General features: G+C 38.5%; 1 protein-coding gene across 1 annotated transcript in view; it reads left to right on the forward strand.

The window, feature by feature from the left end:
* BRM (transcription regulatory protein SNF2) overlaps nt 1-18,792 on the forward strand; it is a 153,287-nt gene extending 134,495 nt beyond the window's left edge. The window contains exons 13-14 of the mRNA XM_089441065.1: nt 17,525-17,767; nt 17,873-18,792. Of these exons, the coding sequence (XP_089297191.1) occupies nt 17,525-17,767; nt 17,873-18,538 (909 nt within the window). The 3' untranslated portion in view covers nt 18,539-18,792. The remainder of the gene's footprint in view (nt 1-17,524; nt 17,768-17,872) is intronic.
* Nucleotides 18,793-26,392: the final 7,600 nt, after the last annotated feature.

Genomic DNA, 26,392 nt, shown 5'->3' on the forward strand with positions numbered 1-26,392 from the left:
CCTTGGAGCGCTCTATAGCCTTCAGCTGAAGTGTATTTGCCTGTCCGCCCCCATGCCAGCTGTCCCTCGTGGTTCTGTTGATCGGCGTAGCCTCTTCGAGGAGCTCCTCCAGAGGGTTTTGTTGGTCAATTAAATGCGCAGGTGCTCCGTGGAAGTTCCAGCCTGCCCATTCATCGCGTCTGTCCCAGTTTGACAAGTCGAAAACACTGTTTATGTCTGCTCTTTCTAACCATGCCTTGAGCTCTGCGATTTCCTCATTCTCAGCTAAAGGTTCACGCCCCATTATGCGGTCTTTCCACAAGTGTGTGCGCTTGCCATTTCCGATGATTCTGTACAAGTGTTGCTTGAAAAAATTGCTGCTTTTGCAGCAGAGTCTCCAGACCTGTGTACATGGAATTGAGCTGTCAAGATGCATTATCCTGAGAGCGACGTTGTCTGTGTATTTTGACCGCAAAGTGATGCTAACGGGGTGAGAAGGGTCGTGGATCAATTTCCACAGAGTCTTGCCTCCCAGTGCTGTGTTGATGAGGGAGGGATCACGGATTTGCAATCCGCCCTCAGTGATCGGTCTCTTGACCAGGTCCTAGTTTACAAGGTGATTTTTTTTTTTTTTTTTTTTTTTCGTTTCCTTTCCCTCCTTGCCATAAAAAATCCTTGAGAAGTAAAGCGGTCTGTTCCATTACATGTTTAGGAGCCAAGAGGAAAGCTGCTTGGTAAATCGGAAGAGCAGACAGCTGGGATTTGATGAGAATGGTTTTTCCACCTTTTGTTAACCAGTATCCTCCCAAAGCTTTGATTTTGGATTTGATTTTGCTGATGATATCAGTCCAGAGAGACCTCTTGTTCATGCCTGAGATTATTGGAAGTCCAAGATACTTGAACCTGTCCCATTGTGCATGCCCTTTGAATCCTAAGATCTTCGCGATACTATTGATCTCCTGCTGATCTGTATTCCAACTGAAGATTTCACTTTTGTTCTCATTGACTAGAGCACCAGATACCCTGCAATAACTTCGCAGGACATTGTCAAAGGCTTTCGCTATAATGGAGGAGGCGCCTCCCAGGAATAGGGAGTCATCCGCAAAGAGAGCATGATTCAGGGGTGCTGATCCATGGGAAGGCTTGAGGCCGGGGAGGGAGCCAGCATTTCTCTCAGATGATAGTCTTCTGCGAAGAGATGATTCAGGGGTGCTGATCCATGGGAAGGCTTGAGGCCGGGGAGGGAGCCAGCATTTCTCTCAGATGATAGTCTTCTGCGAAGAGAGTCCGCCATGAGGATGTACAAAAAGGGAGAGTGGGGGCATCCTTGCCGGATGCCTCTTCGAGCTTGGAAAAAATTGGTAGGGCGTCCGTTGATAAGGGGGGCAATCCACGGGGAATCAATACAAGCTTTTATGAGCCGAATAAATTGCTGCGAGAAGCCAAAAGACTGCAATACTTTGTAAAGGAACAAACGATTAACTCTATCAAATGCGTTTGCCATATCAAGTTTGATCAACATACCTTTCTCCCCACGCTGGTTGCTTGAGTGGATGGTCTCCTGTACCTGTATGACATTGTCCAAGATGTTTCTGCCTTCCACAAATCCTCCTTGAGAGCTGGAGATCAATCTTTTGAGCATAGGCTTGATTCGATTGGCTAAGATCTTGGTTATTATTTTATAAGAAGCATTGCATAGCGAAATAGGCCTAAATCTTGCAAAAGAGTCAGGGTTGGATTCTTTAGGAATTAGGGCTAAATAGGTGGAGTTGGTTCCTCCTCCTATCTTAGCTTTTTTCATGAAGCCTCTTATTTTTGATATGATGATTTTTTTGTTCATCATGAGGGTGCTTTGGACTAGGAATCTGTCCAGGCGGGCAGCTATGTGTTCCGACCCAGTGCGATTATTTGACCAAGTGTATCTCCCGCGAATTGGGTTGAAGTCAAGAAGGTCCCAGTTTTGGAGGAGCTCCTCCACAAGTGCCAGCATGGGATCTCTGCTGCCTGATCCGCCCCTTTTCTCTTTTGGATTCATCACTATTTTAAGGTCTCCTGCTAAAATAATATTGCTTGAGGAATGTTGCTCTAGGAAAGTTGAAAGAGAGTTCCAGCAATCTCTTTTCTCAGAATAGTTAACAGGGACATACATATTGAATAGAGAGATGTTCAACTTACTAGCTTTATGCTTGAGTTCTGTATAGATCCAGTGCTGAGTTTCTTTGGAGTTTTGTAGCTGGAAAACGCTGTCTGACCAAAGAGTAGCAAGGCCTCCAGAGGTACCCCTGGCACTGATTGCCTTGCCTGTATTTTTATTCCACTTTGACTTACTGATGCCTAGAAGGGCTTGCCCTTCAATCTTGGTCTCTTGGAGCATGAGGATTTCTGAGGGTTCTGTTTTGAGTAGATCCTTGACTGCTTCTAGTTTAGAGGGGTTCCCCAGTCCTCTGCAGTTCCAAGAGACTAACTTCATTATTTACTGAAAGGAGGATTGAGCCCTCCCTTGGAAGGCCTCGGTCTGGTATTTCGACCGATGGACATTTCTATTGTGGCTTGGCTTCCTTGGGTTTTGAGTCTCTCTGCCTCTTCTTCTCTCATTTCTTTTCGGGATTTCCTTCCAACTCTTTTGAAGGGGCGCTCGTAGGTTTCATCCTCCGATGAACCTGAGCTTTCTACAGCTTTTTTCTTTGCCACTTCTGCGTATGAAGGGTTGGATGGGCTGCCTTGGGTTACTTCGGCTTGACCTGTTTTTTCTCCTTCTTTGCTTGGAGGGGTACTTTCTTCCTGTGCTCGATTTTCCTGCTTTGGGGCAACAGGATCGATCTGAGTGCTTGTTGTCTCTTTTGTTTTTGCTTCGCCTTCCTGACTAGGCTTAGAGCTGCTTGGGATTCCTGATGTGTTTCCTTTGCCAGTGCCTTTTTTGGTAGGGTTGTTTTCTGAACTAGAGTCCATTGTTCCCCATTTTGTTTGTCTGGTTGCTCTTCTGCCCTTTTCTTACAGTGCTTGGCAAAATGTCCATGCCCGTGGCAGTGTCTGCATTTGAAGGGTAACTGTTCGTAGTCCAGCTCCTGGAGATGCGTCCATCCGGTGACAGTGAGCTTGATTGCTTCCGGTAACCCCTCCTCTAGATCGACTTCCACACAAATGCGGGCACAAGAGTACTGATCTTTTCTTGCGGCTTTGTCTATGTATTTACCCATCGCGTTTCCGATATTCTCTAGGGATTTTTGGTTCCAGCAGTGGAGCGGCAGGTGTGGAAGTCTCACCTAGACCGCGACAGCTGATGGGACGTCTTGGGAGGGGTCAAAATCTGGGGACCATTTGTTCAAATACAGTCCCTACGGTCCCATAAAATATGGGCCATTTCTGAAAATTAAACTTCTATCTTCTATGCTTTCAAAAACAAAGACGAAGTATCCTTTACCTACAAAGTAACTTTTGACGCCTTCTTTGATCAGGGGGTTCTAGTTTCTTTGAGTCCAGTCTTCTACTGATTTCGGAGAGGGCCAGAGACCCGTGAACTGCCGAATAAGGCCTCTCTCTGCCAGATTTAGAGCTGCCTTGCACGTCTCTTCTTCAGAAAGGGCCACTGAAGGGATTTTTTCCATTTTCTTGATGAACTTTAGTTGAGTCGCCGATGGCGCTCGTTTCGGGGCTGCTTCGATCATTGCTTTAAAGGCTATCACCTCTGGAGGCGGAGTGGAGAGGCCCCCTGAAGAATCCATGGAGAGAGCGCCTCAGTGCTGTGCGCAGGGCCGCAACAGCCACGAGGGCGCACAGAGGAACACCGAGCAGCCAAGAGATGCGCTGCCCTTCTGCGCTGCCAAGAGTCTGGAAGTCTGGATCGATCTGCGGCTTCAGTGAAGGCGAGCCAGAGGCGGCTAGGGCTCCCGCAGCGCAACGATTCCGTCAGTGACGCTAATTTTCATAAATATCATGACATGTTCTTCTTTTATCTTAGATCATCAGGCAATTATCAAAAAAAAAATGAAGATCAAGGACAATAGATGTAGGCGGATCGCTAGGGTGAAAACCCCTATATAGGGGAAAACCCAGTCAAGTGCTCTTCCTTCAATAATACATATTGCGATGGATCAATAACCTAGACCAATAGACCCTCCTCCTCCACCTAGTTAGCCTTCCAAGATGATGTAGTGTCTCTTCTTATCCAACGGCTTCAACCCATTGACAATCCAACAATTCGACTTCCTAGTTGCAGAATTTCGACCCCATGCAGCGAAATTTCGGCTTCCCAGTTACTGCAGAATTTTGGCTCCCTTCCAGTAGTTGCACAAAATTCCCACTTTTATGCTTGAAAGAGTCCTCCTCCTTTGCTATCCTTCTTCTCCTTCTTTTAATTTCACACTTTTTCCTGGCTTATTAACTACAGATCAAACTTGTTTTGAGTGAGCGACAAATGAGGTCGAGTTGTTGCCTTTATATACTGTATAGTGATATCGCTGCCTAGTTTAGGTCGACTTGTCCAGTTTTGAGACCGACTTGGTGGCAGAGGCCTAATTGACCTATTTTACAATAAAATAATTTTTTCCTATGACAAATAAATCTCAATAAGTGTTCTTTATATTATGACATGGACAAGGACGCTTGACACAAACCCCAGAAGCCTACAATGGAGGCTTTGGCCTAAAAATAATTAACCCAAGGATGACAGTGAAACTCATGCTTTAATAAGTCAATTTTATTAATAATAAAATTTCTTTTCTTTTGATAAATATATTTCATCATGACTGAAGTACGATTATGAAGATCGACATTAGTTACATTCTTCAACAAAAAGCAGGCATTGTTGCAACGATTTTGTCACAAGTCCAAGGAAGCAATTGTGCAATTTTTTTCAAAGTTCAGAATCATCAGCCAACACTTTGTTGTATCATTGTAAACCCAAATTTTGCAAATTGTATTGTAAATGATGCTAGTACAACCGTTTAATTATGTAACAACCTAGGTAAGCCTTTGAATTTGGCAATGAATTTCATCTTAGGAAGTTTTTTAACCTCACTGAATTATGTGTGTTTCTAAACACGTATAATTGACAGAGTTTTTTTCCCTTCAGCGTAAACCCCAAAGCTAGGGTGGAGTTCATAGTCAACGTCTTAGGTGAGTCATAGTGTAATAGAGTCTTTGTAAAGGTAGTTTGGGAATAAATTAAGCTATTTGATAAAATTATTTTACTACAGATCACTTGGTCTATTAGATCATATTGTGTCGTTGAATTGGGTATTTATTTTGAGGGTCTATATGTAGAGAGGTATTCCCCTTTTTAGGGTTGAATTTGTAATTATCTAATGTAAAGGAATATTTTAGTGCATGGTCCCTCATACTCAGACACCATGACTAAAATATTTGAGGGTGGAAAAATAATTAAACTCCTCTAATGTCAATTAATTAAATTTTCTCGAAAAATAAAATTAAATCTTAAGCGAGAAAATTAATTAATTTAGAGTCAAAAAATAATTATAGAGAAAATATTTTTTTTTCAAGTGGAAAAATTCGTGGGTCAAAAAGGAGTTAATTTTTGGAGGTCGCCCACCAAGGTAAATATGGATATTTTAAGCAAAATTGAGCCCTTGGACCTTGATGTGCAAGTCAGTCAAATTTTGGAGAAATTAATCCAAAATATTTATTTTTGGATTAATAAAAAAATGGTTTTTAAGAAAAATTCGGAAATTCCTAAAAAATAAATATTTTCGATAGTGGAGATTAAAATACAATTAAATTCTTATCAGTGGTCGAGATTATTTTGACGGGGATCAAACCAACTAGTCGTTATTTTTCACTTGGAGAATTTCTCTATAAATTAGAAGTCATTTTGCTACTCAAGTCACGATGAAAATTTGGGCTCTGGTCTATGTAAATTTGTAAGGCTGGTATTTGATCCATTGATCTGTTGGGAACGTTTGAATATCATAATAAAAAGACTTTGGGGTTCAGTTCATGGTTTTATTTGTCCATTGATCTGTGTGTTGAAGAATCTAGGGCAATTAGAGTGAAAAGGATTCTTCTAGTCATGATAACTATTTGTGAGGTGTTTCTAACTTTTTATTATTAAAGTGTTTTCTTTAGTTCATGAAATATCTACTGACAAAACAAAGAGACAAGAACACACAATGTTGGCTTTCTGCCAGGGCCAAAGCCTCTCCCTCTTGGAGAGGAAAACCCGCACAAAACTCTTCTTATAGAGATTGCAATTGACGAATACCAAGACCGTGACCCTTGACCTACTATGCCCTTCCAAGACCAAGACACCAATCCTCTTCTTTGTCACTGTTGAGATCGTCATAATAATTACAACACTGAGGCCATCAGTATTGCACCATCGGGATCATTACTGCTTGCATCATCGAGGCCATCACTGTGATCATTACTTCTGCAACATTGCTGCACCTTCATCAGGATCATTGCTACTCCTTCACATGACTCTTGCTGCCCCTTCACTATAACAATGAGATATATATATATATATATATATATATTTGAGAGGTGCACCAAGATCTTCATCAAGATTTGACCTTGAACCTATTACGATCATGACTGAGATCATGATTACCTTTTTCCAGAATGCATGCAGAGACAGAGTGTCACTGTTGGATAACCAAGATTCTTCTCATTGCAACGATGCCTAAATTGTGACTGTGTCTAGAGAGTATGCCAGGAGTGTATTTCAGAGATCCTTCTCCTCACAATGATGCCTAGACTGTGACTGCGTGTGAGGCAGTGATCATCAAAATAGTGAGGAGGTCGAGACACAAAAATGTTGCCCATCGAAAGTCTGACCTTCCTATACCCATCCAAAAGTTTGAACTTCATCTGAAAATTCGAGTTCTGTGCTTTGTTGTACCCATCCGAAAGTTACAAGAATCTGAGTTCTGTGTCTTCCCTTTTGCGCAGACCCTAATGGGGTATATATAGTGGTTTGTCTTCTGTATTTAGGCGACGTGTCATTGTGAAACGTTGTGTCTATTTCTTTGAGCCGTCATGACTGTTCTTAATTCATTTTTGTTGGTCGACATGAGAAGAGGATTGTGCTCGTCATTTGGAGGGCTACTTGACATTGTATATGACACAAATATATTTTTCTCATGCTTAAGAAGTGCTGCGTCATACATGACTTGACTCTTTGACATTATGACAAATCCTAAAGACATCAAGAAGAAGTCTTTGACCTATGAATGACACTTCTTGTTCATGAAATCCATGCAGCGAGGCATACAAAAAATTAATTTTATTTTCTTTTATTACATCATTTACATTAGTCATAATTACATGTCATTATGAAGACCGAACTTAGTTACATTTTTTTCAACACTCCCTTTTAACTAGGGAGGTATTCATAATAGTAGTTGGTCATTCTCAATCTGAAGAATTTATCATAAGAAGGATCAGATTGGTAATCCCATCTGCATAGCATCATATCAACCAACATTGTCACAATGCAAGGCCTTGACTAACAACTCCATCTCTACATGAGACCATGAGCTATAATGTTGGCGAGACCAATGATTATAGACACCTTCATCATTGTCTCTCAAGGTACATACCCACGCAGGTGTTCACTGAGTATGACCTTCTAGGACTATTCTTTTCTTGGGTTCCCAATCCTCAAAGAATATTGGTCCTCTTGCCTACTCTTATCTTGGATGCCCTACACATCCTCAAAGAGCCTCAAATGCCAGATGATTACCCAATCCTCCCATTCTTTCTTCCTAGGCGAAGACAAGAATGTTGTGTCTATCTCTCCCTCTTAACCAGGGAGGATATGCCCATTTCTATAAAGGAATGTACCCAAGTTCCCTCTAACTAGGAACTTGCCAAAGCTTCGTCTCAATTAGGGACTTGTCAGAGCTCCCTCTTAACTAGGGACTCTCTTTTTCATCAATAGCTTCTTCTTCGCGAGTCCTTCAACTGCTTGATCAATTTCCTTGATTTCATGAAATTCAGTCGAGCTTCTTCCTTGTAGGGCATTAGCCATCGATCACTTTCCTTCTTGGTTCGTCACGTCATTCCTTTCTTCATGGAAAGTGGCCTTCTTGATACATATCTTGAACCTCTGTCATATGGCATTGTGTTAACATATCTTGAGGACTTGCTAACTGAGAATATTGATAATCTTATTGTCTATCTTTTGAATAATTGTTATTGGCATCCTTTTCATTCGTATGCCATCTCACATTGTTTCTAAAAGGAGCCTTGGTTAATTGTTCGAATAATATCTTGGTGATAAGTGCTCTAATATCTTTTTTTTTGATCTATGTCATTATTGTTTCAAGGTTAACATCTATTTGTGAATGATAATCTTATCTTGGGCATGTTGGTAATCTGTTGTTAAAGAGCATCTATTTTGTTATCATTTGGTACTGTGAGCAATTGTTCCTTGGTTACATTGAATACATTGGATTTATCTCGTGGGCACTAGGTGAGATTGAGCACTTTTATCTTGTGCTCAAGATTCTCTCATTCATTGTTTAGTACTCTGTCATAAGATAAATAGTAAGCAAGTACTTAAGACCATAATCAATCTTAAAGCAAGAACACTCGAATCAATTTGCATTTGCATCTTAGGCCTAGATTTACATTAATTAACTTACCTCCAAGCCTAAGCTTGGTTGATAGAAATATAGGGCCACCCTTCATCTTGTAGTTTGAGAAGGATATACCCTCTCTAGTGGTAAAAACAGTGACCTTGTTCTCGTCAGAGCCATTGTCTCTACAATGCCAAAGGTACCAGGCACGTTAGATTTCAAGGAGATGTATCGCTAACCAAGCCTTTGTTTGCTTCTCCTTGACTTCTCTCTACCACCTACTTTAGAGACTAGCCTCAAAATCGCTGAGGATTTTGGGATTTACTTAGCTAGGCATATAATTAAAATTAACCAAGATTTCCTGCATTACACTTAGATTAAAGAATTTGCATTTCATCTAGGATAATAAAGCATTTAAGCAACGATTGTTTATCCGGTCATTTGGTTCCTAGTCGATATAAAACAAGTGGTTGACTCAACAAGGCATTGGTCTCATAAGTATTTCAATCTAATCCTTTAAACTGGCTAAATCAACCAAGTGGCTAGGCCATTCAATTGTGTCTCGTGAACTTGTTGGTTGCCAACAAGTCTTGCATCTTCACATTCTTTGGGGACTACCCCCCATAGCCTACTGTTGGGAGACAACTAGAACAGAGAGGTGGGGTTCAAAGTGACAACCCCCGACCTAAGTCGTTGTCATACCGTGCCTGTACAATTTGAGTGACAACATTTTCTGGTGTCATTGTCTGGGACCAATTTATTGGACCTTGGCATTGCTACCTTCTTCTTAATCATCTTCACATTCTCATTATCTCATCATTCCTTATCTTGACAATGCCAGAACATTTTTTGGTACCATTGCGATCTCTTCATCTTTTCATCACCCTATCCTTTGTCCTCTCACTTATCTTTTCATCTTCTCTATCCACACCTTTAGCACCAATACATTTTAGTTGGTTTCCTGTTTGTGTGGCGACTCCACTTATTCATCTATTTACGAGAGCTTACTCTGGAAGAAATCCTGGTAGCTTGGTCAGCTGCGCTTCTGATCCTGAAAAGGCTTTAAGAGCTTGGTTAAACAAATTACATTCTAGTAAGCATTTAATATTTCTCGGACATGAAGCCCTCTTTGATATCCACGTGATTTTCCCTGATCCTGTAAATCATAAACATTTAGGGGTATCCTCATGACCTTCTAGATGATTCTGTTATAAACAAGCTCCCGATTTTCCAGGGTAATAATGTAATCAATGCTGATGCTCACATAAGAAAGTTCACAAACTTTTTGCAAAGATATGCTAACGCGACTACATACAATCATGAAGATGTTAGAATGAAGCTTTTGTCCTTTCATTAGAGGATGATGCATTGCAATCGTTTCATGACAAGTCTGATAATGATTTTGATTCTTTGCAAACTTTCACCGGTGCATTCAAAGATAAATTTGGTGACAAAAGAGAGGGAAAATATTTGGTCAAAGAACTTAAATCTATTAAGAAAAGGGAAAATGAGCTAGTTGAAGAGTTTAATCAAATATTCAATGGTATCCTCAAAGACATGACTCAAGATTACGAGCCCCTACCTGAAAAAACAATGTTGGAGTAATATTTCGAGGCCTTTTGTGTTGACACTCAATATGAGATAAGATGTGCCAAGCTTGCCAACTTAGTTGCAGCTCAGAACGTAGGCGAGGAATTAGAAAAGGATAAGAAAGCTTTAGGTAAATCAGAGATTCCTGGTTTTGAAAGAGGTTCGGTTAAATTTGAAGGAAAGGAAATAAAGGAGGTAGAGCATGACCCAATTAAAGAGTTAACTCAAATGATTAAAGAAATTAGAATTGACCATGCTAGAGAAATAAGTGCCATGCAGTCTAGACTGCTTCAGATGGAAAGAAATCAAGCCTAGAATGTTCAACCTAGAAATAATAATAATAATAGAGGAAACAATAATCCATGGCCAAGAAAGAATCCTCATAATGACCAAAGACCTCCCACTCCACTTGAGTCTGCCAACGTTGTTGACCAACTTATGCCATTTTGGAGATCATTTGAAGGTTTCCATGAAGAAAGTTTATGTGTTATTGCTAGAAAAATCTTGGATGAAGCAACAAATGAACAAATAAACAATGTAAATCAGAATTATTCCAAGGAAGGTCGTTGCACAGATATGATTTCCTCCTCCTTTACCATAAATAACTTTAGTGACGAAATAGATCCTATGACTCAAATCTATTATGGTGAAACTCCATCTTAGGAACAAGTTCTGGAAACGCTAGAAACAAAGGTTACACATGTCAAGGGAAAGGTAAAGACCAAAATTAGAATAAGCAGGTTGCATCTGAAAGGTATAAATCATGATTAAAAGTTGATTGAGTTGCATGGATAAATAGTAATAAAATGTTTGTCCCAGGCTTAGAACTTTTGAAGATCCCTTCACAGAGAGCTGCATTCATCAAAGCTTTGGGTGTCGCTCAACAAGATAAAAATAATGAACATCCAGAGGACGAAGAAATTAAGATAAAAGACTTATTATTACATGACAAACGAGGAACATTAACCTTTCTTCCCGACCTTGGATATTAATGACCGTTTGCTTCATAATTGCATGCTGGATTCCGGTGCTTCAATGAATGTTATGACTAAAAAGGTTATGGATCAGTTGAACTTAAGGATTTCTAAGCCTTACCGTAACATTTGTTCTATGGATTCTAAAAAGATTGAAGTCCTTGGTGTGGTTAAAGATTTACAGGTTGCCTTCGAAAATTATCCATATATGATTATCACTATGGATATAGCAATCATTGATGTCTTGGATGTGTGGGGAATGCTTCTCTTAAAGGAGTTTGCAACCGAGTTAGGAGATGCATTCAGATGGATCTCTCATATACTACTATTGCTGCAATAGTTGGTAGTATGGCTAGGTTGTACAAAGAAGTAGAAAGAAGATACCATGTTGAGATTCCAAAGAGGTCAAAAAATGGTGAAGAGATTGAACCACATGGTCATCCATAGTTCCCATGGATAAAAAACTTATCAAGCCTCTTGGAGACATATTGAGTACCCTAAGTGATGTTAGATGTTATGATGGTGGTACACATATTAAGTACCCTAAGTGATCATTATATCTTGGTGAGTTAAGTATTTACTTTGTATTTTCAATAATTATTTTATTTATCCTATACTTGGACATTTTCATAATCAGTTAGTAGGTATACTAGTGCAATGCATGTGATCTATGTATATGTAGTTATCATATGCATGCTAATACTACTATTCGGTCCATAGTTCGAGATGGGTCATTACACAAGACTCCACTATCTCCCTTTTGTTCAAAGTAAGACTTAAGTTTCCCTATCCACTAGTGAGGTTATCAATTTTAAACACTCGAGAGTAAACAAATCTTACATGTAGATTTGCTTACTCTCTTAAGTCCCATACACGTTTAGTGAAGAGTCAAGCCTAAGCTTTTACTGAATGCTTTTGTGCGAAGCCTTGCAGGAATAGAGAAATTATTAAGAAGGGATACATTATGATTCTATGTAGTGATCAAACCCTCAAAAACCTTTTTGATCTAAAGCAAGAAACCCATACCCCCAAAGACTTTGAGTTTGAAAATGAATTGGTCTCCCTTTCCCGTTGTCTCTTATATCAAAACTATATATGATTTGTCTAACTCTGGCAATTGTTTAAGGGCTAGTCTCTTGACTTCTCTGTCCACCCCTCTACCCATCCCTGACCTCTCATGTTAACAAAAAGTACTTCCATTGGGATATGGTGGGGGAGTTTAACCCTACCCCAAAGGTCCTTGAGCTAGTTTTAAAGTTGACTTCCTCCCAACAGTTAAGGTCTTAGGTCTTCTGGGTTGTCCATACCTAGACACTTAGAGGTTGGTAAAACTGGTGGGGATGACCCCTTCTTTGGACATAGGAGGTAAACCTTTCGGCCATCACATAGGTGATTTAGGTGACCCAATTATTCCCTCCATCAATAAGATTTTCCTTATCAACAAAATGAACAGAATCACATGACTAGACATCAAGGGAATCCCTACTCAGAACCCCCCCTGACAAATTGAAATCTCCTGACATTTCTGTCGATATAGATAATAACTTTATGGTATGATTTCACAAGAAATTGTGAAGTTCCTCATCTTTTGAAAAGTAGAGGAATAAGAGGCAATGCATTAGACTTACTTGAATGCTCAAGTTACTCCCTTATTGGATATTTCCTGCAACCTTGTCGAGGATAGAGCATATTAATACAAGCAAAGATCTTAAGCCAACACATCATCTTGCCTCATTGTTGATTGCGAGCCCATAATCAAGTGTATAGAGAGATTCCCCAACTTGAAATTCGACCTCCACCCTGCCTCTGATCTCTTGAACGCTACCCTTCGCGAGGCTATGGAATTCTAAACCCTGTTCCTCAACTTCTTTCTTTTGGATTGGATGCACAGGTTGAACCTTATGGCTACAATCTTCAATTTAGATCTCTTTCATTTGCCAGACCTTTTGGAAGAAAATCTTGTCGCAATCCTTGTGCACGTGGCCATAGGCATGGCACTTTGTGCATTTAAATGGGTTGTTTTGATAATCGATAATCTAGGAATATTTTTGAATCACCCATTACAAAATACACCAACTCATAAAGACCAAGATTGATATCTATTTCGACTAGCAATCTCAATATTGGCCTAACATTGCTAGTTAAAAAGCTACCATCACTTAGAAGTGTCTTACCAAACAAATTCCTAGTAACAAGAAGGGCTTGAACCATCTAAAACTTTGTCTATAAGGAGGGCAACTTCACGCAAGCTAGTGTTTTCTCAATAATGTCCTCTTTCGCATCAAATAAAGGATGTAGCTTCATCGATAGGAAAGAACTATCCATGAACCATGCTCCTTCAAGAATGAATAAATATTTTTACCTTGGAATTGAATAGTAATAGTAATTATCATCCACAAGAGAGAATGTGACAATGATTGTATGTAACGAGGAATGGGAACCCCTTGAATCCAATTTCCATGTTGTCTCAAAGTCACCATCCAACCCATGAATTTCCCTACCAAGTTTTTTTTGCCAAATCAAGTATCTTGTTTAGACCAATGTCTTCGTCGATCACCAAGGAAATCCCACTCCTCTGACTCTTGACCACTTTTTGATGCTTCTTGTCCTTCACCCTCGTCTCTTCTTGAAGACACTATAGCTCGTACTACCCACCTAAAAATCCACAATCCCCCACCTATGAAACTCAATGCCCTCCATCAATCAACTCAAGGAATGAAACCTTTGATTATAGAATGCTTCATAGTTTCAGGGATTACTCATTGCAAAACCTTGAAGCTAGATGCCTTTACTCCTCTTATAGCAGAATTGTCCTATCCTTTCAAATTATTTTCTTGCCAAATCAAGTATCTTGTTTAAACCGATGACTTTGTCGACCACCAAGGAAATCCCACTTCCCTGACTCTTGACTACCTTTTGTTACCTCTTTCCCTTCATTTCGTTCACCCCGTCTCTCCTTGAAGATACTATAGTTCCAACTTCCCACCTAAAATCCGCGATCCCCCACCTATGAAACTCTATTCCCTGCATCAACCAACTCAGGAAACAATAACTTAGATTATAGAATGCTTCGGATCCCCCACCTATGAAACTCTATTCCCTGCATCAACCAACTCAGGAACAATAACTTAGATTATAGAGTGCTTCGTAGCTTCAGGGATTACTCATTGCAAAAACTTGAAGCTACATGTCTTAACTTTTTGCATAGTAGAATTGTCCTCTCCTTCCAAATTAATTCGCTAATAGTTGTCCTATGGATGATCCAAACTTTGGTGGGAATGTAGAAAGGCATCACACACTAGAACCATAACACCTTCCACCAAGTTTTCAATTGAACCACTTACCCTATGTTTGGATTTTGTGCTATATGTTCCCCCTGTTGAGAAATCTAGGGCAGAGTAGTTAGAGTAATTATTAATTTGATTTCTCTTAAAACTGGACACTTTCTTGTGATATTAGATTAATGCTTCATCATTATTATGTTCTGTTCATCATCAAGATAAATGCCAATAAAAAGATCACAATGCAAACAAGAAGACACCAGAAATAGGCTCTAAGCTAGGGCAAAACCCAGAAACTCTTCCTTATAGAATCAATTCAATGAAGACTTCCAAGACCTTGACCCAAGACCAACCAAAAGATAAGCCAACCAAAACCCTTCAACAAAATTTCTGCAAAACAAATCTGAGGAAACCCTAGTTTCCTTCAACAACTTGCTTGTGTGACCTTGTAGAAGTGCCAAAACAAAATTCTTCTTCCTTCTATCTTCTTCGCTGCCCGCCTGGCTATGTTGCACCTCTTTTTTGCTCTTCATCAGATCAGAAACTTGTGTGAAATATGTTACTCCAAATGAGGACGAGTTCCTCTTTTTATAGGCATCTTGAGGGCGGATTAGGCCTCTTTTAGGCTGACATGAAGGCGCTGGCTGACTTACCTTTTGGTGGCTTCTAGACTCAACTTTATACACAAAATAAATTTCTTTTTTTTGATACTTGAACACCACAAGGGCTATTACATCATGACTTGACCTTTTGACTTTGCACAAGACCCTAGTTCACACAATGGGTGCTTTGACATAGGACAATAAACCAATGGGCAAAAAACCCATTTACATAATAAATTAATTTTTCTTCTTTTTACAAATAAATCATTTTCTTTCTCTCCTTTAATGATTACATGACATCATTACAATTATGAAGACTGACGCTAGTTACATTTCAACACTCCTTAAGTAGGGAGGTATTCATAATTGACTACAGGTACAAGGACAATACTTCCATTGAATTATTCTCATAAGAAGACTCGGATTGGTAAGCCATCTTATAAGCTATCTTCTCAGCTTATATTAGTGCATCTTATCATAGCAACCAGCATTGTCATATAGCAAGGCCTTGACTAACAACTCTTTCTCTCGAGTAGATTAGAGCACAATGCTGGGGAGTCAATGATTTATAAAAACCTTCATCATTGTCTCTCAAGGCACATACCCCATTTGGATGTTTACAAGGCATGTCCTTTTAGGACTATTCCTGTCTTGGATTTACACATCCTTAAGGAATCTCCTCTTCGACTACTTTTGCCTATTGGATGCACTACCTCATCCTCAAAGAGTATCGGTATCGATCTCAGATTCTTACCGAATCCTCCATTCTTTCTTCATGATGTGAAGACAAGAATGGTGTGTCTATCTCTCCCTCTTAACCAGGGAGGATCTACTCATTCCTTTACACATGAACGAAATATATCCAAGCTCCCTCTTAACTAAGGACTTGCTTCCAATATCAATTGTCTATTCTTCTGTGGAGATCATGGTACCGTCAGCTGCTTGTAGGCCTCCTTTTTCTTCATCATCAACTTTTATCATGGAACCATCTTCTTTCACAACTTCTCGTAGGGACAAGCCATCACTTTCCAGATCATCAATTTTATCTGCTGCATATTCACGAATCAGTCACATATTCACGAATCAGTCACTATGGAGTTTGAACATAGCTTCCTTTGAGCATCGGGAAAGTGATCTACCAAGACATGATCATCGAAGCATCTGTAACCTGTGAAGAATCATTTTTGACAGAATTATTAGTTGGCCTGGTTTACGAAAAAGGAGTTGATGCTAACTAATATATGGCATTACATCAAAGTCGTATCTCAATCAAAACCTAAGGAGTCGAGAGTCTGATACCTAGATGAAATACCTTGGAAATATATGTTTAGTATGATTTAGGATTTATTACGAAATGCTGTGGAAAGCTGTGTCAAGTATGATTTAGTATCTTAGTTGTGTGCATGTATTGTGCAAGTATGATTTAGTATCTTAGTTGCCTGAACACCTGATAATTCTGAATAATTATCTTGCTAAGTAAATCTGGCATTTGTAAATATCTGGGAATTTCAGTGGAATAAGCATTTGTTCTAAATTTAGAAATATCAGACTCATTTCACGATTTTTATTCTGTTCTTGCTTAAACAGATGGTCAAAATTATTTATCCAGGTTTAAATAGCTTGAATTTGTACTTCTATCAAGACATACTCCGCGGCAGTTTTCTTGTTACAGATTTTGTTAGATTGCCATTCTCTAGTTTGTGGGTGCAGGATACACTTGGGAGTCGAGATCAATCTTGTTTCAATTTGTTTATTGAAGAATGCACATCTTATTTGTGTTAAGTAGCCATAATTATCACTTTTCCTACTGGATGTACCCCCTTGGTATGTTTTATTACAAAGGATAAAGAGCAAATGTTACTTTTTAGGAACTGAGGCAGCACGCTAGATTTGGTGCAAGAGATCTTCCTTTTGGGGACACATCTTTGGAAGTGTTTCACAGCGTGAATGGCGATATTTTATATCATAGATTTTGGATTTCATTTTTTCTTGCTTGAATTTCCGATTTTCGATAACCCAATAATTTCATTTAAATTTGTTTGTTTTACTGAACCTTCAATTGGCCTACGTGAGTGAGCTAAATCCATCTAGAGCTACATTGAGAGTGTAAATATGCCTGCGATTTTGCAAATTATATGCTATGCTTTCTTGCTCCTTTTATAAAGGTTTTTATGTTTCGTATTACAATGAACGATGGGCATTTGTTCTGCAAATTGGTTTTTTCTAGTGATGTCAAAGCATACAATTTAACATCTTGTCCAATTCCACTGGAACAGCATCACTGCAGTTTGTATTCAAGCTAATAGCCTGCAGCAACATAGAAAATTCCCAATATACAATTTTGTATTCTTTTCATGATCACAGAATGTTTTTTAAGCCTTGTGTTTTGAGACTGCGCCATTTTAGTTTTAGGAAAGTTGCAAAGCATGTTGGACTTTCGTTTGTTAATGACTTGTCCCAACCCCAGCTATGATCTACTCTATTACTAAAATATACCTTCCCCAGCTATGTCCCATACTAATGCCTGAATTAATATAGTTTTTTCTTGTTTTTTAATGCAGTGTAAGAATGTTTTTACTAGATTGCAAGGAACAGTCAAGGAAGGACGACACACAGCACTGTTTATGGAGATTCCAAAGAGAAATGAGAATCCAACTTACTATAGGGTTATAGAGAACCCTATTGATGCTCGAACAATAGAACAACGTCTTGACCGCTTTTTATATGGGAGTGTTCTTGACTTTGCTGCAGATGTGCAGTTGATGCTGGAGAATGCTATACGTTTTTATGGTCATTCTAATGAGGTATAGTACAGTTGAGTTGGACCGTGAAAATTCTGTCTATAATTTCATCTTCCGAGTATGGAAGCATTTGGACTAAAATTTTCAAGTATTACTTGTGATAAACAGGTCAAGGCAAATTTAAGGAGGCTTCAAGCTCTCTTCTTCCAGCGTATGGCTGATTCCTTCCCAGATGATAATTTTAGTTCCTTTAAAACTCGAAGCTTGGTTGCTCTTGGTCAAACTGCAAATTCATCTACATCATCCCCTAAGCAACAACCGATTCAATCTAGACTGCTTAAGCCACAAGATGATTTCATTCTAGCCTCTGACTCAGGTCCAGCAAAGCACTCGCAACGGAGCTTCAATGCTGTTGATGACGATATGAGGGAGAAAGCTAGTCAGAAAGAAAACATTTCTAAGATGCCGAAAGAAGCTAGGGCCATGTTTGGTGATCGAGCACAGAACAGGGAAAGATGTAGGGGAGATGAAGTAGATGAAGTAACTCACCCTGGTGATCTTGTTATCTGCAAAAAGAAGAGGAAAGATAGGGATAAAGTAATAGCGAAAGCTAGGATGGTCAATTGCTCACCCGATATTTGTCAGGGTACAAGAAATTTGCCCCAGAAGGATATCTTGATTCCCGGGCAAACTAGACAGGTCCAGGGATGGCCTCAGTTTGCTAGTGCTGAGAAGACCGGTACTAGTGGACTTGATGCTGAGAAGGATGATGCTCAGTGGGCTAGACCAGTTAAGAGGATGAGGACAGATAAGAGGAGGCCCAGTCATATTTGATTCTGTAAATATTGAAGTCATTTATTGGGGTGTTTGCATATCCTTTTACTGGAAATCTTCACCATTGTTGCAAGTTGTAATCTTAGTGCATGTTCGGCAAAGTGCTCTTGATTTAGAGTTTCCCATTGTAAAGTATGTGTTATAGTCTTATAGAGGTTATGAAAACTAACCTATTATCATTCAATTCCTAATGTCACATTCAATGATCCCCGAGATAATGGATAACGTGTCCTTAATATTCTATAGTTGCTCAATATTTGTCTCTGATTTGTGAATCTGGCAGCCTAGTGAGAGCTGTCTCATCTGTGTTTTTTTATTAATTCTTTGCTTATTAACTATCATAATTGTTTTCTCAGCACTAATGTGTTTTTGCTCCTAGTTGGCATAACATTTTGCATTCAAATTGAAGGTTATTTTCTGAAAAGATTGTTGATGGGAGTTTCATTACTTCGTCCAGTATGAAATCGAAAGCTATTTTCACGAGTCAAATTGCTTTAGCAGAACTCTATTTGCATTGACAGGTTGTAACTAAATGTATTCTCGATGCAACCATTTTTATGTCAGTTACATTTCCTGGGTGAAACAGATATCATTTTGCTCTCATAAGCTTTATGAAGTTCTGTCTGATATTTATACCCAGATCTATTGCCTTGTGATTTAGTGCGAGGTATTGGGTGTGATCATTACGTCAAATCACATGTCAAAGATTTGACGCTTAGTTCTCCAGGTTTGATGTACTGTCGTGTATTTCTGGGCTTATGTTGGCTAGCGTTGAAGCCCGAGGCGAATTTCCTTATTTATTGTTCTAAATAGTCTTCCTTCCTATGTGTAGTGGTCGATAACCAAATTGACTTTCCATATTATGACACGGATTCGAGAAAACTTCAAAAACTAGGCATGCAGAATGTATATTTGGGCTCATTAATTCATTTTTGGAGACCAAGTGTTTTCACACGTAAGTATCATTAACATAAATATATTTTAACCTTGTATCTGTTAAATGTAAGCAGTAAACTAGAGGAGCATGTGATAATTATCTTTAACATAAATCTATTAAATGGGATCAAGAAACTTGAGTACACTTAATGTATAATTATTGCTAACATAAATCTATTTTAGCCCTGGATTTATTAAAACTGACAGGTAGTAATTTTGTTTAACTACCACTATCATAAATATATATTAGCCCTGATTTATTAAACACTAACCACTTTTTTTTCTTTATAATTTAATTTTTTTTATTGATGCATACTACTTCAATCTGGTTCAATTAATCTTCTTTGTTGTTGTTTTTTTTTTTGGTTTATTTTATCAAAATCAAAAGCGTTGATAAATATCTACCATCAGCAAATACAAAATACAAATATTATCAATATTTCTGTTGGTCTGTTTTCCTCTGTTTGCATGGATTGGCACTGACCTAAACTACATAGATAGTTTGCATGGATTTGCACTCATCTACATTACACATACATACATAGAGTGTTGAGGATTTATCCATGGTTATCGTCTTTTTTGTATATTTCTGTTTGAAGAATGGATAAACGACCCATACATGGATATGGTCTTGCAGATAAGGAAAATACAAATAGAAATATTCAATATCTATGTTGGTATGTTTTATTGAAATATTCAATATCTATGTTGGTATGTTTTATTGTTTTCCCTTGGATTGGCACTCATCTACATTACAGAGGTAGATACAGTGTTAAAGATCTCCCTATTGTTACCATCTCATCTGCATTAGAGAGGTAGATGCACGAGTGTTGAGGTTCTCCCTATTGTTACCATCTCCGTCAATGCATTTCTGTTTGAAAAATAGGTACACGTGCCATAAATGGTTGTAGCCTTATTCAGTTGATTATAACTCAGCTGTGTTTGTGCCATAGGTGAGTCTTATTTTGTTTGACAATGTGCTGAAGATATCTCAATAGTAACCATATACATACGTCTATGTATTTCTATTGAAAATGTGGATACATGACCTATACGTGGATTTAAGCTGTTTCATTTGCACGTATACAAATATGGTTAATGTATTGAATGTATTTCAGCTATATATGCATTGGTTGTGTTTCCATATATCCATATCCATATATATATATATATATATATATATACATGGTAACTACGGGTCCCCTATTTACGTGGGCACATGTGCAGTGCAATCACACTATTGTGGAAAATGATGGGCACATGTGCAGTGCAATCACACTATTGTGGAAAATGATTTGATGTTCACCATGCCCGGATGTTCGGCATATAGAATATGTATTTACATGGTATCATATTTATTTTGTTAAAAATAATGGATTTTATTATTATTTTTTATTACGATAATTACATTAATACTGGTTTATATTGGGAATAGAGTTTAGTAAATTTGTTAAATATTTGTTTGTTTTAGTAAATTTTATTTTAATTTAATTATTAATAATTATTAAGTGAATGGGAGAGATTTAATCTCTGTGGAATATGTTAAAATATTTATAATAATATATCTATCAAAATTTGAGATTTATTTTCAAAGCAATTATGTAATTTTTTTCCTTTGAATTTAAAATTTTAATTTAAATTTGTTATATGAAGTGATTTATGGTTTTTTGGGCATATAGTATTGGTATTGATAAAATATTTATAATAATATACCCATCAAAATTTGAGATTTATCTTCAAAGAATTATGTTATTTTTTTCCCTTTGAATTAAATTTATTAATTAAAATCTGTCATATGAAGTAATTTATGGTTTTTTGGGCATATGGTATTGGTATTGATAAGCTATGGTACTGTAACAACAACTATATATAGAGATTTTATTTATAGATAATGAATCTCTATAGTAAAACAAATATATCTCTTTGATTAAAAATCTTGTTCCATATATGTTCAACTTATATTAATTCCTTTTAATAATAATAATAAAGTTAGTTTTTATAATTGTTTGATTTTAGCAACATGAGATATTTCATGAAGTATTTTGATGTTTATTATGGGTTGATACCTATCACCTTTTACTGTTTATTTAACTATTTTTTGAAATAAAAAACTATTTTTTAAAATATATATATATATATATATATATATATATATATATTAATTTAGATTACTTTTTTTAATATTTCTACGATTATTTTATTATTTCCATTATTATGTTATAATATTCTTTAAGAGGACCATTCTGTTTTCTAATGGGGAGACCAATTTGACCTACACTTATCCTCTTTATGATCTCTCGTGCATCAACTCTTACAAAGGTATGAGTACGTCTTACGCATTTGCCCATTTGCCAATTCTAGGGCCAACTATTGCTCAAACTATTTACAAAAATGTTATCACGAACCCTTATTATCCATATGCATTGCCTAGTGCTCCAACCCCAATGACACCCACACCTCGACCCCCCATGCCTGAACCATTTATGCAACAACAACAACTACCTCCACAAAGCAAAGTGTATGCTTAGCAGAGTGTTACTGTACCCCCCAACCTTAACGAGAGGAAGAAGGGGAAAGTTAACCATAATCAACCATATCAGGGAAATCAGGGCAACTAAGGTAGACAACCTAATAACAATAATGGTGATTAGTCAAATCCCACAACCAATCAACAGGGCGGGCATCCCAAGCAAAACAAGGCTCTTAGGACAAATAAACCTTGTGATTGTTGCGGGACTTATGGCCATTACACTCATGTCCCCTTCTCCCTCTTATGCGTTAGACATGGAAGCCCAAGAAGCTGCCTCTAGAGGAAAGTAGCCTATCGCTCAAACCCCTCCCCGGACGCCCCTTTCTACATAACCCATTGTCTTTACCAACACATTCCCTTATGAAGGATATGTGGCCACCCGAGCTGGGCAAAATCCTCCATCTCCTCCATCTTCACAGCCTGGGAATAAGTCTTATTAGATTCCCATGATGAATTCCGAAGATATCAACCTCCAAAATCGGTTGCGTCAATAGGACAACCCTCCTGACAAATTAGCAACCGATTCACAACCTAAAGTTTCCACTGAGCCCCTTTCATCACCAAATGGTAACTTACAGATCCCTCACCCTAAGGTAGAGGTTTAACCTAAAATCAACAAAGGACCATTACATTGAAATGCCACTATTTCTGGATCTGCCAACATTTATAGTATAGTAGATGACTTGGAGCAGTCTCTTGCTGCCAGGTTAACGTTGGAAGTCCTCCATATGTGCCCATCTCAACATAAAGCTCTATTATTTTCTCTGGGCATTGTGGATCCTTCTGATGATCACATGATCATCTTTGATGTTGATAAAGTGGATCATCCCCCTCTTCCTTCCTCCGTTGCTTTTTAGTTACCAGTCTCTTTAAAAATGGTCGTTGTTCAACATGTATAGTCAACAAAGGTACATCCATGTGTGTGATGGCCACTGGTGTCTGGAAGCAAATTGGTTCCCCCGACCTATCACCATCAACCATCACTCTTCGTGCATGAGATAGTCACCCTTCATAGCCTCTTGATTTATATTAGAGTTGCCCTGTAGCCATTGTTGGCAAGTAGGTCATGATTGGTAGTGAAGTTATCGACGCTGGTTTCTGGAAGCAACTTGGTTCCCTAAAGCTGTCACCATCAACCATCACTCTTCGTGCATGGGATAGTCATCCCTCAGAGCCTCTTGGTTTATATTAGAGTTTCCCCGTAGCCATTGTTGGCAAGCAAGTCATGATTGATAGTGAAGTTATCGATGCCCCTCCCAATTATAACCTCTTGCTTGGTCGTAGCTTCATGTATGCCATGTCATCGGTCACATCTTTTGTCTTTCGTAAGATGTGCTTTCCCCATAATGGAAAGATCTTCACCATTGATCAACTGAATTACTACGACCCTTAATACGAGACCGCTTCTCAAAATATCATTTCATCGATGGTGGGCAACAAGGTCACCCCTACCTTCACTAATGTTTCCCCTAGAGTCTATAAAGATTCCATGCTGCTTGGGGCTTATTATTGCCCATCACCTATTCCCATTGAGCCTATCTCTTTGAGTGTTGGTATGCTTTCAGCGTCACGGGCAGCTCAAAAGAAGTATGGTATGTCTTTCCAGCAATCGGCATAACTATCTGTTGTTGCTCCCTCAGTTAGTACACCCACAGGAGTGCCAACTAGTCACCATCCTTCTGGTCAAATTCCTTTCTTATTTCCACCACCAGGGATTTGCTCGACTCTTGTGATTGCCACGCTGAGTCTTCCTAACATGAATTTGGGGATCCTAGTCTGGTACATAAGTCCTCCTGCAAACACTCCTAACCAACTCAAAGCCTTACAGGGCTTTGACTCTAGTTCAACCCGTTACTACCACCCCTTCCTTTGCTTCAGTTCCAGAACAACTTCAGCATAAAGTCTCTCTTATTGTGAAAGCATTTGGTGATGGGTGCAAAGCCCGCAAAAGGTGGGCAAGGACAAGGCAACCCAAGCGTAAGCCACTCTTGCTAAAGAACCAAAGCCCACTCCTCCACATGCTTTATGTGTAGTTCATGGTCATGCCACTAAAAATCTTGACCTTACCCATATTAAGGGCATGGCTTCAGAATCCGATATTCAACCCAATCTTAATATTCCCGAGGTGCAAGTCACCTTACTTGAGTTCGCCAAGAAGAATAAATCATTACGCATGATTCAACCCTATGCTTTGTGCAATATGTTTGAACATACTCTCATAATTGTTCTCATCTCGAGATCTTTTGGGATACACTCCATATTCTTCGTGAACTAGATACCGCTTGTAGTGACCATTCTTCTCTACTCGTGGATCCTAGCACCGATAGGAGGCTCCTCAACCCACAATAGTGATTCCTCCTGCTGATGTCGAAATGACAGGCACTTACATTCAAATCCTCTACCTATCATCATCCATGGGATTGACATCTTTAGGCTCTGTGGGAGCTTCTAAACATCTTCTTTAGATCCATATTCTAAGGACACTTTGGTCTCCATATCGATGGATTTTACATCCACTTGTCATCTATCTCCTCTTGAAGACGTTGCATATATGAACCATGTATCCCATGATGGTGATTGGTTCCATCACCCCTTACTTCGAATCCATGAATTTGAACCACATCCACCTTGTGACCATCGCATTTCCACTCAATGTGTGGGTAAGGGGGCATCCACTTTTGAGAGTCTAGGAGAAGCAATTCTCCCCAACTCTCCTATTCCATCTCTTAGTGTCGACTCTAGTGCCATTATTCTTCCCCATCCCGAAGAACTTATAGAGTCCCATATCACTCCATATTACCCTCAATATGATCGACTTAATCATTCCTCCATCTTCCATCAACAACCCAGTGGTTCATTGCCGTGTTCCTTTTTACCTTGATTGTTCACCAGTGACCATCCCTCCAAGAAGCATTAAGGCCATTTTCAGACAAGGCTACTAACTTGAAAGTCACATATTTGAAATTTGCTGGTCGGTCTGTTCACTACAAGCTTGCCAAGATTTAAGACTCTCTCCCTCTCCAAATTCACCAACAACTTAATCTGCAAATGAATTGGAATTGGGGGCAAGAAGCCCTTTTATAGGAAAATCCCTAATTTTTCCCTTGTGCATTATGATCAAACCGTAGCTCGATTTGACGAACTGCCTACATCATTGGAAATCTCTCACTGATCTATATAATGGGCCTATCTTTGTTTTTGGTAATTTGAAACTTCATTGGGACACCATTTTTTCTACGAAGTCTCATTTTGCCGCCTATTAAAATCTAATCTCTTCATATGGGTCACCCATACTCTCACACCACTTTGCCTTTGTATCAGTTGACTTCTGTGTGGAATTTCTTCATGAGTAACCACCATTTACTCATGTTTTCATGGTCCCCTTTGGGCCTTTCCTATGTGGTAGCATCATAGAGTCACACTTGTTCAGAGCATCAGAGATGAGTCAGCCTTACATCCATAGAGTCTCTTCAGTGCCTCATTGTGCCTTATTACAATGTATTATCTCTGTGTGTGTCACATTCATTCCATTTTGCTTGTATTTGGCCTCTAGCTATTCAGATATGTCTTTGAAAAACGTTTGTCTAAGTAATCGACCATCCTCCATTAGAGAAATTTTGAGGTCTAAAATGGGCCTTTTAAGAAAAATGTACAACCAAAATAAACTTTATAAGAACCAATAGGATTCAAGATGATGATGTCAACCATGGGGGATGATTCACCATTTTCGGAGTAAAAAAATAAAAAGATTAAAATATAATAAAATAATAAAATTACTTTTTCAACTCGTATTTTCAACTTATCTCCCTAAGGTTTATTCAAATTTCGATTGAGCGTACTTGTTGGATGCAAAATTTGATTCCTCATCCAAGGAGTATGCATATTGCATACTTTCGATGAACCTTGTTATACGAAAAATGAGAAATACATTTAAAAAAGTGACTGCAATAACATTTTTTTTTATGTATTTCTCATTTTTTGTGTATAAGGGTCCATCAAAAGTATGCAACATGGGTACTCCTTGGATGAGGATTCAAACTCTGCATCCAAAGAATGTTCCTGCTCAAAATTTGAGTAAACCAATAGGAGATAAGTTGAAAATATGTAATGAAAAAAGTAGTTTGTTTGTTTGTTTTCTTGTTTTTTTTCCCCTCTAAAATTTGATGATATAATGTAATTTTATTTTATTATTTCGATTATTATTATATAATGTCCTTAGGAGGCCCATTTTAGACCTCAAAATTCCTATAATGTCAAGAATTGTGTCAGTCGCTACCAGGTCAACCTTGCATATTATGCTCTAACAAGGCAAATCATCAGTCCATCAATCCTCTTATTTTCCCATCATCGTCCCTCGTGTCAGTCTATATCAGTCACATTGCTATGTC

This window comes from Pinus tabuliformis, chromosome 9 (assembly GCF_031772625.1).
Source record: "Pinus tabuliformis cultivar Carrire ecotype Pingquan chromosome 9, CPIR1, whole genome shotgun sequence".
Taxonomy (NCBI): Eukaryota; Viridiplantae; Streptophyta; class Pinopsida; order Pinales; family Pinaceae; genus Pinus; species Pinus tabuliformis.